Source organism: Barbus barbus (assembly GCF_936440315.1).
Source record: "Barbus barbus genome assembly, chromosome: 5".
In the NCBI taxonomy this organism is placed as follows: Eukaryota; Metazoa; Chordata; class Actinopteri; order Cypriniformes; family Cyprinidae; genus Barbus; species Barbus barbus.
The window spans coordinates 3,694,099-3,708,577 of NC_136733.1; the positions used below are offsets into that span (position 1 = coordinate 3,694,099).

At 36.0% G+C, this 14,479-nt stretch overlaps 1 protein-coding gene across 2 annotated transcripts; it reads left to right on the forward strand.

The window, feature by feature from the left end:
* The first annotated feature begins 495 nt into the window (after positions 1 to 495).
* On the forward strand, positions 496 to 13,846 carry LOC306869674 (G-protein coupled receptor-associated protein LMBRD2B-like). 2 transcript variants are annotated; one of them, XM_079416529.1, is made up of 18 exons: positions 496 to 635; positions 1,274 to 1,490; positions 5,294 to 5,397; positions 5,560 to 5,658; positions 6,726 to 6,893; positions 6,996 to 7,206; positions 7,291 to 7,365; positions 7,444 to 7,557; positions 7,731 to 7,914; positions 8,652 to 8,833; positions 9,281 to 9,414; positions 9,512 to 9,617; positions 10,079 to 10,176; positions 10,282 to 10,385; positions 10,674 to 10,720; positions 10,830 to 11,004; positions 11,268 to 11,367; positions 11,799 to 13,846. In XM_079416529.1, the coding sequence occupies exons 2-18, from the start codon at positions 1,317 to 1,319 to the stop codon at positions 11,860 to 11,862; spliced, it is 2,139 nt and encodes a 712-aa protein (XP_079272655.1). In that variant the 5' UTR covers positions 496 to 635; positions 1,274 to 1,316; the 3' UTR covers positions 11,863 to 13,846. The 2 variants fall into 2 exon arrangements, with proteins under 2 accessions (XP_079272655.1, XP_079272656.1); XM_079416530.1 differs by having other exon boundaries at positions 512 to 635; positions 10,830 to 10,938; positions 11,799 to 13,840.
* Positions 13,847 to 14,479: the final 633 nt, after the last annotated feature.

Sequence of the window (14,479 nt, forward strand, 5' to 3'; positions counted from 1 at the left end):
ATTATTTATAGTTTAATCACTCTTTTAATGCAGTTGTATTTAATGTAAACAGTAATATTAAATAATAAACCGAGGAATTTTTAAATGCTACGTTACTAAAACTAAAATTTACGTCATAAAATTATTAAAAAGGGAATAAATGTAAAATCTAAATACTAAATTATAAATAATTATTTACAATTTAGTGACTATTTTAAATAAAATTGTATTCAATAAAAACAGTAAAACCTTTAAACGCTAAATGTTTGTGTGTTACTAATACAAAAAAAGTATTTTTTTATTTTTAAGTAAAACAATGTAAACACAGACCGACCTTTAATCACCACATTTCCATGTATTTGACTTATTTGAAATACATACTTCTTTACTAAATCCAAAATGTACCATACAAAATTATATATAAAAAATTGTGTTGACTAGAACAACAAATAAAATAGGTCTACGGAAAGGTAAAACTCACTGCTCTAAAACTACATTTCCCATAATGCACCACGCGAACAGGAAGTGCATCACTGCTCCGTTACGTGTCACGTCAAAAGGTTCTGTACAAAAATATCACGGGCTGCTTAATTTTTATCACGAGATGTGATCGTTCTCCGTTCTTCAGATATCGTCCTGAGAGCCTGTTTGATCTCGTGAGTTACTGTCCAGTAATGTTTGATTGACGGTCAGAGGATGAACTGTAGCAGTGACAGAAGCATCAGTTTAACTTATGTTTCTGATACTTTCTGTTTACTGTATTGTCTTTATGTCAGTGTTTAGCTCATAATTTAGTATATACATTAATCAAAACGATGAAACTACTTCAGACGGAATTTTTATTGTTTATATTATTTTATTAATTTGCGTTTATATTTATATTATATGTGATGTGATACTTTAATTATTAAATATGATATATTTTATATAATAAGATGACTCCATTTTATATATATATATATATATATATATATATATATATATATATATATATATTATTTAGTTTTATCTATCACATTTCATTTGATAAAAAGAAAGTTAATTTATTTCCCCCAATTTTCATTACAGTTATATATTTTAAAAATAGGCTTCATCTTAATGCAAAATATAATTTCTTATTTTTTTCTTTTGATTTTGGGGTAAAATTGAACCTGGGTTAAATCTCTCAAGGAGATTCACAGTTTTTGATTCATAGACAGACACATGCCTGCCAGTCTGGCTCCGATGAACTTGTTATTAATGTCAATATTAGATGTACATGTGGATTCTTGATGACGTTTCTCTGTCCAAACAGTGCTTGATGGAGTGTCCCGTGCCGGTCTGACGGAGCAGTCAGGATGAGTGGCGTGGCGCTCGCGCTGGAGGTGGTGGTGGTGTTCTTCCTCGCGCTCTTCCTGCTCCACCGATATGGAGACTTTCGCAAGCAGCATCGGATGGTCCTGTTCGCCACCCTCCTCGCCTGGTTCCTGTGCTTCCTCATCGTCTTCATCCTCCCGCTGGACGTCAGCACGGTGAGAGCCCCTGCATGGGTACAGACCGTAGTTAGAGGTGTTGTGGTGTAGGAACTGAAAGATTGCAGCTCTGAACTGCATGAGATTAAATTCAGAAAATTAAGAAGTGTGCTCTCAGTATGAATTGAAGTGTGAGCTAAATACATTCATAGAAAATCAGATTTTTATTTTCTCTATAAAATGATATGATGATTATGCAGTAACTATGAAATAACTGTAAATTTCATAAAAGTTTCAGCTTTTCCCTAAAAAGATTTTAAATCAGAACAGATATTCATAACGTCTAAGCATTAAATGTTGCATGCACTGCAATAGAAAATAAATAGCTTTCTCAGTAGTATTTTCGTTTTGTTACACAGTTACAAATATCTAAACATCCTTAAATCAAGATACTGTACATTTTACCTAAGATACAGATTGAAGTATGAAGTATGAGAGAGAGAGAAATTTAGTGGTCAGTGGTGTATCAAAACTTGTTTCCCTTTGAATTAAGTAGATTTTTCTTATTTTGCTCATAAACCCTCTCTATTTTGATCAGTTACTCATAAAAAGTCTTCTTGTCTTATGTCATTTTGCTTAAGAAAATCTTGATTTAAAAATACATAGACTGGAAAACGACAAAAATACTGATGAAGAACATCACTTTGATTCATGTAAAGATGGCAAAATTGTATTAAAATGTATTAAACAATCTTCATAAAAATGACAAAATATATGCCAATATTTTCTGTAAGATAAGTAAATTAGCCAATTTTGTTTAAATGAAGGATTGCAGAAATGAGTACACCCTAGATTTAATTCAGCAAATGTATAATATTCTAGTACTTAGTATGTCCTCCAGAACTTTAAGTATACTGCTCTGACCCTTCTTGGCACTGAGTGTACAAGTTCATGACAAATTTTCACATCTGTCCTGTTTAACTCCTGGAGGACGACCTCCTTAAATGCTCTGGTCTTTAATGGGGAGTTTTGCTCCGCTCGTCTCCACAGAATCCCCCACAGCTGCTCAGTAATGCCCAATAATGCAGGAAATGAGGGGAGGGTAGCATCTTCTGTTTCAAGTTTTTGTATTCCATCACACAGTAGTGTGTGAATTCATGACAGCATTGATAAAGCACAACTCCCTCACACCTTCAGCACTCATTCATCCCTATATAAGAGCTTTACTACCACTGAACATCACCAAGCACTTCTCACTGTACTCCTCCTCTAGCAACACCAGAATATTTTGGATGCTTTTGGATCCGAAATAATTGACTTGGTCTCGAGACCAGAGTATGGATTCCAAGAAGTCTCTATTTTGTAAATATGGGTCTTGGAAGAGGTTAAATGAGTTTATTTTGCTCTGGCTACAGTAGGTAATTCTAGTGGTGACAACAACCATGCATGTCACTTCTGCAGGCTGCGTCATACTCTATGAGATAAAGTGTCACTTTTTCATAGCTTTTGCCGGCTCTGAGACACTTGCATGTTATTTCTCCTGCTCTTTTTCTAGCAAAAATTCACTCATCACTAAATGAAAACTTGAAGACCTGATGATTTCAGGAGCCTTGTCACAAGTCCATTGTTTTTGAATGACGCTGCTTCTGCTATATTTTCACACTTAAAACAATACATTTGGTATTCCTCTTGTAACATTGTCCTCTTTTATGCTAAGAAATAAGTCACCTGGCAGTTCTCTCCTAAGTGGTTCCACTGCTGCCAGTATTAAGTCTGAATATGAATCACAGGGTGTCCACGGGTCATGGAAATTCTTGAATATCACGGAATTTGAAAAGGTCTATTCCAGGCATTGAAAGTCAGGGAATTTTATACATTTTTTTGTCAAAGTCATGGAATATCAGGGATTTTTGTTCGTCAACTCCATTCAGTACTCGCGCGCAGCCACGACTCTGACACGCGTGAGCCCTGAATTGTGTCTTTTTTTGCGCCTGAATGGGCAAATACATACAATAGTATAAAAACCCCGTCTTGGCAAGTAACTTTGTAGCTTTAACGATGATTAATCTATCATTTTTACTGTGGAGTACATGCACCCATTTTTTGTTTTATTTTAGAGCATCTTCTGTTCCGTGAACACAAACTGCACTGCAGTCATTTTCCCAAATGCCATTTGTGTGGAAATATTACGTTATTATTATAATTAGTCTGTAAACGGCCATTAACAAAGGCTAGAGATGCAGACTGACACTAAGAGGAGAAAATACCATAACAGGCAGAACAAGATTCATGTTGAATCCTAAATATTGAATTTTAGATGAATGTGTTTCTGAGTGGAACTGGTTATTTTCAGAAAAGTTGACATGGCGTTTTCTTTTCATCTTGCCTCTGTATAATGCATTTAAATGAGTGTTAACACGCGCAGTGTTTACAGTGGCAACTGAGGAAACGCTGTATCACTGTTTCATAAGCACCACCTGCTATCAGAGTGAAATTGTGTCTCAGCCCTGCTGGTGTTTCCGTTTCACATAGCATCATTTCACAAAGCTAAAGTCACACCATTGTGTTTTTGCTTCAGATTTTGAAATTATGCAGTCTAAAATAAATCAAGCATTGCACGTGTTTTTTTTATTGATTCATTATTAAAATGCAGTGGTTACCTTGCCACTAATTTCAAATGGCTATGAAAAATCAAGGTGCAACGCAGAGTGAAGAATATACAAATGTTATTTTAGAAGTAATTATTTAATTTCTGTACCTGAACACCTACAAACATAAAAAACTTAAGCAAAATTTAATTTCTATCTTTGTGCTATATATTTAATTTTGCTATTACTTGCAATTTGTTCTTATTTACTGTCTGTCACTTACCTTTAATAATGTTTGAACTTTATATTAGTTAGGCTAGTGTTTTTTTTTTGTTTGTTTTCTTGCTGTGGTATTAACACTGAAATCGAAAATTATACAATTGTATTGATATCTAAAATATTGGTGTCAAGTTTATTTATTAGAATACAAAAATCTAAATTGAAAAAAGCAACTATTTATTTTTATTTTTTTTTGTGGCAAGGCTGGTGAAAATATTAACAGGGCAAGTAATAATTTTAACCACTGAAAAAATCCTTAGTGTTGAGCCCTGGACTATTGTTTTTTTCAGCTCCATTTTATATACAAAATGACCTCTTCAAAGACTGAGTTTAAAAATAAAAAGTATAAAAAATATCAAAGAGCATTTAACGGTCAAAAAACAACATCAGCCTGTTTTTCCATTCATTATAGGTCATGGAAATTCAGCTTTTTAGCTTTTTTTTGACTTGAGTGGGAATCCAGGAAACAGTGGGCTATACAACACTTTTAATTGTCAGAAAATTACTTGTCTTTAAATGTTTTGGTTCAATATACTCACCTGTTGATCAAAAGTAGCCTTAAACCTGTACACATTTTTGTTTTTGTAACTTTCAGGAGGGTTTACTCATTTTTGCAACACAACATTTTATCACTTTGATAAGACAATCTTATTTTGCTGAATAATTTTAACATTCTTCTTTGGTAATTGATCAAGCAGGAATATTATATCTCCAAAGATCCCTAACATGTCATCTAAGTAAAGAGTAATTGCTGAATTTGTTAAGTTTTAGAGGGGGTGTACTCTTTTATGCTGTGCACTGTGTATATAATTAGACTGGGAATACTGTTTGCATTTATAATTAAGGCATATAACATATGCTCTTATCTAGAGCCATTTACAAAACCTGCTTGATACTCATGATCAGCAGATGGCAAGCATGAAATTAAGAACATTTCCTGTCTAAACACAAATATGGTTCTCAATTCTCAATCCCTGTTATGTGTTGCTTCCACAGACCATATATAACCAGTGTAAGATCGATAATCTGGGCCACCTGCCAGCGAGCAAAACTTTCAACCGTGATAATTCCTCCAACTCTTCGGTATTTCCAACACAAAGGTAAACACGCTTGCTTGGTTGTAATGAATAGCACTAGGAAGAACTAAAGCCGTGAAGTGTGTTTACACACACTGCTGTACAAATAGTGCTAAGACTTTTATGTTGAGTTAATATGGTTATACATTAACTTTTCAACATCATTCCACCTTTTCCTGATTATAGGGTCCTAAAGACTTGCCATAAGCCTTGGAGTTACATCCCAGATGGAATTCTGCCTGTGTTTTGGAGGGTGGTGTACTGGACGTCACAATCTCTGACATGGTGAGAGAAATGACGTCATTCCCCTTGTTCTTCACAATTAAGAGCAAGAGTGGGGTTCTGTTGACAGGCCTACCATGAGCTCTGATATTATTAAATGATGTTTTAAGCCACAATAGACCAGGTTCAATGCCATATTGAATTTAACACTGATGAAAACGAGGCTGTGAGGGATAGACTAAAAGTCTTTACAATGGCACACACTGTATAAAGATCCTAGATCATAATTTTCACCAATACACAACTTTACAACTGTTTTATGGAACTTTAATTTCAGCAGCTGAACTATCTTTATGTTCTTTAACAACAGTACTAACTGAATGCATTTTTTTTTTTATTCTAGTCAAAAATTAAATATGACACCACTCTGACTAAGGTCTGCAATGTTTTCACTTTTTAAAAAGTAATTAATTTGAAATGGACATTGCTCCAAATAAGCTCAGCAGTGAACGCTAACTCCATTGAAGCATTGCAAATCATGCAATCAAGTACACAACTTAATATATACAATATTTGTGTATGTTAAAATATTTAGCAACAAATTCACTGTAAAAATATTGAATTTTTAAGCTTTATTATTTTTAATGATTACAGTCATTAATTTAGTATTGACTAAATACTAAATGATTGTTTAGTAGATTATGTAGTAAATTAACTTTAATTGTTTTAGTAAATTAACTAAATTTAGTAAGTTATAATTTTTTAAATGACTAGTCATTATATTAGTATTAATTTAGCATTGATTCTATGCAGCGCTTCAAAGAATGAGTAGTTCATCCCCTCATATATTAATTACAAATATTTTAATCTACTTTGAATTCAAATTATTAATCTTGCAGCTAGTTAATTTGGTTTATGGTTTAGAACGTTTTACTCAAATTTCCTTGAAGAAAATGAATGGGAAATCTCCTAGAATTGGGTTACGCTCCAAATAACTCCACTATGTTAGCATTAGTGACATGAAATCATTTCTGTTTTATGACTTTTTTTTTGTAATTACAAATTCAGTGACAGATTTAGCTTTTACTGAGTATACATAATTTTAAAAGGTCTTGTTTTCTTGTGTGCAGGCTCTTGATTCCCTTCATGCAGTCGTATGCACGTTCAGGAGGCTTCTCCATCTCTGGAAAGATAAAAACAGCTCTGATAGAAAACGTTATTTATTACGGCACATACCTGCTCATCTTCTGCTCCCTGCTCATCTACGTCGCCGTCAATCCAAAGTGGCATCTCACCTGGTGTGTGTCCCGCCCTCATCTTTCCCTTTCAACCAATCACAGCACTCCTTTAATTTGTAGACCAGTGCACAGCTAACATTTGTTACTCAATTGTGTTTTAAGGTCTGACTTGCGGACGATCGGCATTACCGCCGCCAACACCTGGGGGCTGTTCCTGCTGGTGTTGTTGTTGGGATACGGCCTGGTGGAAATCCCACGCTCCTATTGGAGGGCATCGTGCCACGGGCAGTTGCTGGCAAAGACGTACTTTAAAGCAGCAAAACTGATGACGGAAAAAGCAGATGCCGAGGAAAACCTGGAAGACGTCATGGAGGTGAGATCATCAATTCTTTGGTCAAAGTCCATGCATTATCTTATCCAAAAATAAGTGCATATTGAAGTATTCACACTTTTACAGGATGTCAGAACAGTCAATGAGAAGATCAAATACAATCATCCACTACGCAAATGCATTGATACTATTCTGAAAAAGGTAAGTTTAACTTCATCTACATCCTACTGAATGTGCATGTGTAAATCTGGAGCATTAACAGACTCCCGTCTTTCTCAGTGTCCTGTAGAATACCAGGAAAAGATGGGCAGGAACATGGATGATTATGAGGACTTCGATGACAAAGGAAACCCTTATCCTAGTAAAAAGAGTTTAGTCAAATTACATAAACAGGTAATAAAATCACTGCAGGTTTATAGAATATATAATAATAATAAGCAAATTGACTGACTTATGCCTTAATTATAACATAATAATTGATTTATGTTAAATATACATTTTTACAAATTATTATTTCTAACAAAATATATGTAATGGAATTGTATTGTACTAATATCTCCTGTCAGGTGATCTATGCTGTTCAGAGGCATAACCGTACGCAAGTTCAGTGGCAGATTCTATTGGACGAGGCTTTTCACTTAGAGGATGTAGCCAAAAACGAGACAAGCTCCACCCACCAGTTCGTTCACAGCTTCCCCTCTGCAGAACCGCCTGGATGGATCAGCAAGTACCTGTACACGCCCACCGTGGGTAAGAAAACATTTGTGAATATATTCAAACTATTTTGAGCCGAAAATAGCTTTCTGATCTTACTACAATGACACTTTTAAAGCGTGAGGGTCTATTCACAATGAGCGAGCCAACAAAGAAGACTTTAAAACAATGGAAGAGAGCCTTCACTATGCTGAATAAACCGGTTTTGTGGGAAAACAGCTTCTCATTTAATGAATCAACAGCCTATATAATCTTCAACACGTTTGCAATTAAATATTCATTTTGGATTGACCTATTTTCAGAGTTAACACTGAAAAAAAAAAAGTCACAGACATTTTCGCGACAGGTAGGATTGAATTTATGGTACTTCTCATTCATTTCAGTGGTATCCACAAGTAGTATTTGACTGTCGTACAACTCATGAAATTCAGCTACATCAAGGCTGTAATGTGATTGGTTATCAAGGCACACATGATCCATGATTACGCTTTTTTTCCCCAATAGTAGAGCTACGGACATTGGTATATCCCAATAATAAGACAATCTCTGCTTCCTTCAGTGGAAGTTTTCCCTGTTTTGTCATACAACAGGCTAAAATCATAAGTCTGATTGCATGTGGTCAACAATTCGAAGTGTCATTCATGTCTGAAGCACAATAAGTTGTATATTTAGGGTTACGGGTTTGTTCAAATCACTAATCTTAAGTAATGAATGATGTAAATGAGCAGTTTGAATAGGTCGTAACCTCATGCATCTCTCTGTCTGTCCTGTAGAGTGGTACTGGGAGTGTGTTTTCCGCCGGTGGTGTTATCGCGTGCTGGCTGTGGTTTTGTGCGTGTTTTCTGCAGCCGTGGTCTGGTCTGAGTGCACCTTCTTCAGCACACAGCCTGTTCTGTCTCTCTTTGCCGTCTTCATCCAGCTCGCAGAGAGAGACTACAATTACGTTTACATAGAGGTGAGAAAACACAAGCACAATTCTACACATATATTGGAGAAGGCTGCATATGACCAATCAGAAAGCTGCATACTGCCGTTAACACGGCTAAGAGCTGAAGCCAGGGTCCAAAATGAACTCCAGAATGCAAATTTACTGGCTATAAAACCAAAATTTGCACATTTTATTGGCTAAAAACCATTTTTGAGTAAATTGGAGTATTTATTTATTTAATTGAATGGAGACAGTAACAGTACACTTACATAAAAATGCAAAGAACAATCAACCAATGCAAGTAAAAGTGTTTGTTGCAAGAGCTAATTTGCAACATTGGTCCCTAGAAGGCTTTTATAAACTACAAAAATATAAGCATGGCTTACTTACATCAGCTGGGAATTAATTCTAAAAATGGTTTGAGGGATTGTAAAACTAAAACCTGTCCATTGTTATTTTGTCTTTGTGCACTAGATGGCGTGTTTTGTCACCATATTCTTCTTGTGTTACTGTGTGTACTCCACTGTGTTCCGGATCCGAGTCTTTAACTACTATTACCTGGCCCCTCACCACCAGACGGACGCCTACAGCCTGCAGTTCAGCGGCATGTACGATACACCATGGGGCTGTAACAGAAATCATCTCCGGGTTGTTTTGATTAGCTGCTGTATCAGTATTCTGCATATAATTGTGATTGCTGTGCAGGTTGTTTTGCCGTTTGACCCCTCCGCTGTGTCTGAACTTTCTGGGTGTGATTCACATGGATTCCACCATCTCCCATCAGCAAAGAGAGAAGACGGCGTACAACTCCGTGAGTCACACGCCTCTCTCACAGATAAACATGAGCATGCATCTAGAAAATTAGCATCAGTGTTTTTAAATGAAAACATTCATTTCTATTTTTTATAATTATATATGTAATGTATATATTTATTTCATGATTATATATTTTTAGACTTATTTAAATGTATCAATGCAATATTACTCGGTTAAAAAACATTGATAATGCAAATAAAATTCTGAATTTGTGTTTTGAACTTTTCAAATCAGTCTCTTTTTTTTTTTTTTTTTGGATACTCTGAGACAATATTAAAATATCCAAGTCGTATAAGTCTAATATATCTTTAGGTAAACTAGTCGGCCATACAAAAGCAAATTCAAATTAATTTGTGGATCAAAATGATTCACTCATTTGTGATGTTGAATAATTTTAGATCATAATCCAGCTTTACTGATACTTTTGCCCACTTAAATTCATAATCTCTCTTTTAGATAATGGGATCCATGCAGGTCCTGTCATTCATCGCGAATGGATTTTATATTTATTATCCTATGCTCATCGTTTTGCTATGCATTGCAACTTACTTCAGGTAGGATTTCACTCCAACACAGATTCTCACGTGTTTGGCTTTTTAATATTCTACAGACTGTTGTTGGAAGGCTGTTAGCTCTTTGCTTTGCTTTTGTTTTTCTAGTCTGGGCACACGCTGTCTGAATCTGCTGGGCTTTCAGCAGTTCATGGGTGAGAATGATCTGACCTCTGACCTGGTGGACGAGGGAAAGGAACTCATCCGGAGAGGTACTACAGACTCCAGCCCTTTATTCCAACAATCTTCAGTTTCCTATTTAAAGACCAGTGAATTCAAATTAGAATTGTTCATCTATGTTAATGCATTCCTAATCACAGCTCATTTTAGCAGATATACTCTTAAAATGACATTAAATGTTTTTTAAATTGATGTATTTGCAACATTCCTAAGAAATACTGTAAATGATTACTTGGACTGGATATTATTGCTAATTTTATATATACACACACATCACATGTTCGTCTTACAATTGCTCTAAAAGTTGCTTTTGTTTTCAGAAAGAAGAAAACGGCAGAGAACAGAGGATGGCGAGAGCAGACGGAGAGTGAGTTTGTTTCTGGCTAAACTGCCTCTAAATGATTAATGAGAACAGATGCATGTATGTAATCACTGCTGCCTGTCTGAACCCGGTTCATCATGTCTCTGTCTGTCAGGAATGGAGGGAACGCTATAGTGAACAGAGGGAAAGATACAGCAGGAGGAGTAGAAGTGCGTACTCCGAGCTGAAGGAGACGGATGGCCCCGGCACAGACACTGGCAGAGGTGAGGAGGACTCACGCTGTCGCAAAACACTCCTGCAAGATGCTCTGAGCAATAATCAAGTTCTTGGTAAGAATAGCATTGAGTTAAAAGACAATTAATATTTAGTAATATTATTGATGCACTGACACTGATAGTTGAGAGCAAAATTTGAACTGAACTGAGCTGAATCGTTGAGATTGTTATTAAACACTGACACAGCTGTTGAACTGAATTGAAACAACTTTTGAAACATTCGAAAATTGAAATCTTATGGAGCTGTTATGTATTCATAATTGATGAATTTTATAATATTGACACTGTTATGTAAAATGTGACTTGTTTGTGTGCAGCTCAGTCCCGTAGAGATCGAAGTGACAAAGCTGAGTTACTACAGGATGTTGAACCGTTAGACTTCACTGGAGAAGAACCGCTGGAAACAGATAACAGGAGGTCTGGATTATTATATCTATAAAATAAATGCATTACTTTCAGTTACGGGAACCGAACCAAAACTCGAAAATAATGTTTTTCTCATGCATGCTGTAATACTCTAAATATTTTATTGCTAAGATGACCCACCTTGAACATAGTATATTTGTAGTTAAGTGTTACGTTTATTCAAATATTTCATTTTTATTTTGTTCTTTAATTTATACAACACTTCTTACCCATGTAAAAGAGAAAGAAGGATTGTGACAACAGTTATTTATTTGATTTTTTTGGCTGAAAATGTTTGCCCCAATTATAATTTTATTTATATATATATATACATATACATAAGAAGAAATTTATAAAAATGAATTTTTTATAAAAATTCAAATATCTGAAACCCTGGCATTCTCAAGGTTTACATTGAAGTTAATTGACTTGTGTCTCTGCAGGTACGCTGGAGGACATTACCTCTCGACCTCTGCATCTCGTGCACGCATCTTTGATGATGTTTGAGAACAATGAAGGGAAACTGTTTGCACTTTTTAATCTTCATACTCTTCCTGAAGTGTCCAGTGAGGGACCGCAGCTTTAATGCTTCTGTCTTTCTTTAAAGTGTTCTGTGTGTGTGTGTGTGTGTGTGTTTTGTCCTTACCTTCCATTGCCCCTTTACTTCCAGATGAAGCCAAAACAGCAAACAGCACATAGACCGCTGTAGTTCACTGAAGGTGCTGCATCTTCTGAGCTGTGACGGTTGGTCTTCATGTAGAGGATCATTATCATGTGGCTGAAAAGGGAAAGAAAAGGGTCACATTTTCATTATAAACCTAATTTGAAGTTTAAAGGTGCCATAGAATGCATTGATACAGTATTTTTAAATTGTTCTCTGATATCTACACAGAAGGTATGTGGCTTAGGTAAGGGCAAAAAATCTCCAGAAACGATTTTATATGTCCATTTACAACCCTAGGATTTCTCCCTAGAATGAAACGGTCTGTTATTGGCTTATTTGGCAGGGTCATGAATAATAATGAGCTCTGCTCTGATTGGCTGTTTCACAGTACGGCTCATCAGCAAGAAGGAAGCACAGGGAGGAAAATATATATTTAAATACTTTCTCTCGCAGTTATATCGTCGGGTAATTATACTGTATATAAAACGCGGGCATCAGGGAGCCGTTATTAATATGCGAGGCATTGAAACTGCTTTTGAACGGATCGCGTTATAGTTTCACTTTCAAGAGACGCGATCACACAAACTATGTTTACATTATGGAGCAACAGTACTTACCACACATTTCACAAGATCAGATGCTTGTCAGTGGTGCTCAGGATCTGTAAGTCATTCGCCATCATCCTCATCTCTCCTTACTGAGAGTGAAATCTTATGTACTGTAACAGGCTACCGCTAGCAAGGAGCGAACCATGTCCCTTTAGTGGCTCGCGTTATTTGCTTTCTGTGCCTTTCTGAATACAGACACCAACCCATCCCTGCACTTCACACCCCCTGCACGGCCTGGAACATAAAATTTATTGTGTTATTTTCGCTGTTGTCCGCGCTTGTTTATTTACAATACCTGCAGAGCTTCTGATGGTTCGGCCGGCTTAGAACAAGGGCGGGTTTATGCAAATGTTGGGGGCGTAGTGATCCGGACTGTTGCGTCACAGTCGGTGTTATGTTCTGATTCGCCTGTTTTTCAGTGGTCTTTTTTAATCACGAGATTTACATATGAAGGAGGAAACTATGGTGTTTGAGGCTCACTGTATGTCATTTCCATGTACAGAACTGTTATTATTTAAATATGCCAGGGTAAAGACAGTTTTTCATTCTATGGCACCTTTAAAGATTTTTTCAAAGATTGTATTTACTGAATACACGAACAAGGGATTTTTTGATCACCCAGATGCATGAGGTCTCACTGGGTCCTGACCGGTGTGCCCTGCTTTGACCTCTGACCTTCAGGATGGGAATGTGTTTGACCAGTAAAGGACCTACATGAAATACTTTTGTTTGACCATTTTGAGCTACTGACATGTTGAATGATGATTTGAGCTTTTTTGGGATGACACAAACATCTGTATAGCAGCTATTTGAATTCTTATTTCCTCAGTACCTCAAATAAAAATTCCTGAGATCTTAATTACATTTCGGTAAAATTGTGTACAATTGAGTGAGACCAAAAAAATGTCTTGACTTTTAATGCTACTCGGTGACAGATTTGGCTGTTCACACCAACCATAACAGAGTTTGAACTGAAGAAAAACAATAGGCCTACAGATCTGTCAGTGCCAGGAATATCCCATATGGAAATGTAATATATGTGCATATATGAAATACCCATATATGCAATACATGTTTTATATATGCCCTATTCATATATGAATCCTATTAGAAAATGGGACAATTTCATATATTGACATATAAGCCAACCTCATACAAAAATATGTTTATGTATGTGTATAATAAACGTATTGCCATATATGGAATGTATATAATTATTAATATATGTGAGATATGTCTTTTTTAATTATGTGTTATATACAAATTAGACACATATGCATAGCAAATTATTTACATATATGTGCCACATCTGATCTCTTCTGGAAGCTGGTTCCAACTGTGGGCAGCATAATAGCTAAACGCAGACTCCCTTGTTTTGTGTGAACCCTTGGTATTTCTAACTGACTCGATCCTAATGATCTGAGTGGTCTGTTAGGTTTATTTTCAGTGAGCATATCTGCAATGTATTTAGGTCCTATGCCATTGAGTGGTTTATAAACGAATAAAAGCACTTTAAAATCAATCTTTAAAATGTAACTGGAAGCGAGTGTAAGGACCTGAGGACTGGTGTGATATGCTCAGATTTTCTGGTTCTAGTCAGAATCCTGGCAGCAGCGTTCTGGATGAGCTGCAGTTGTGTAATGGTCTTCTCTGGAAGGCCGGTGAGGAGACCATTACAGTAATCCACCCTGCTGGTGATAAAGGCATGAACAAGTTTCTGCAAGTCTTGACTGGAAACAAAACATCTAATTCTTGCAATGTTTTTGAGATGATAGTATGCTGATTTAGTAACTGCTTTGACATGACTACTGAAACTAAGGTCTGTCTCCAGAATCACCCCAAGATTTCTGAC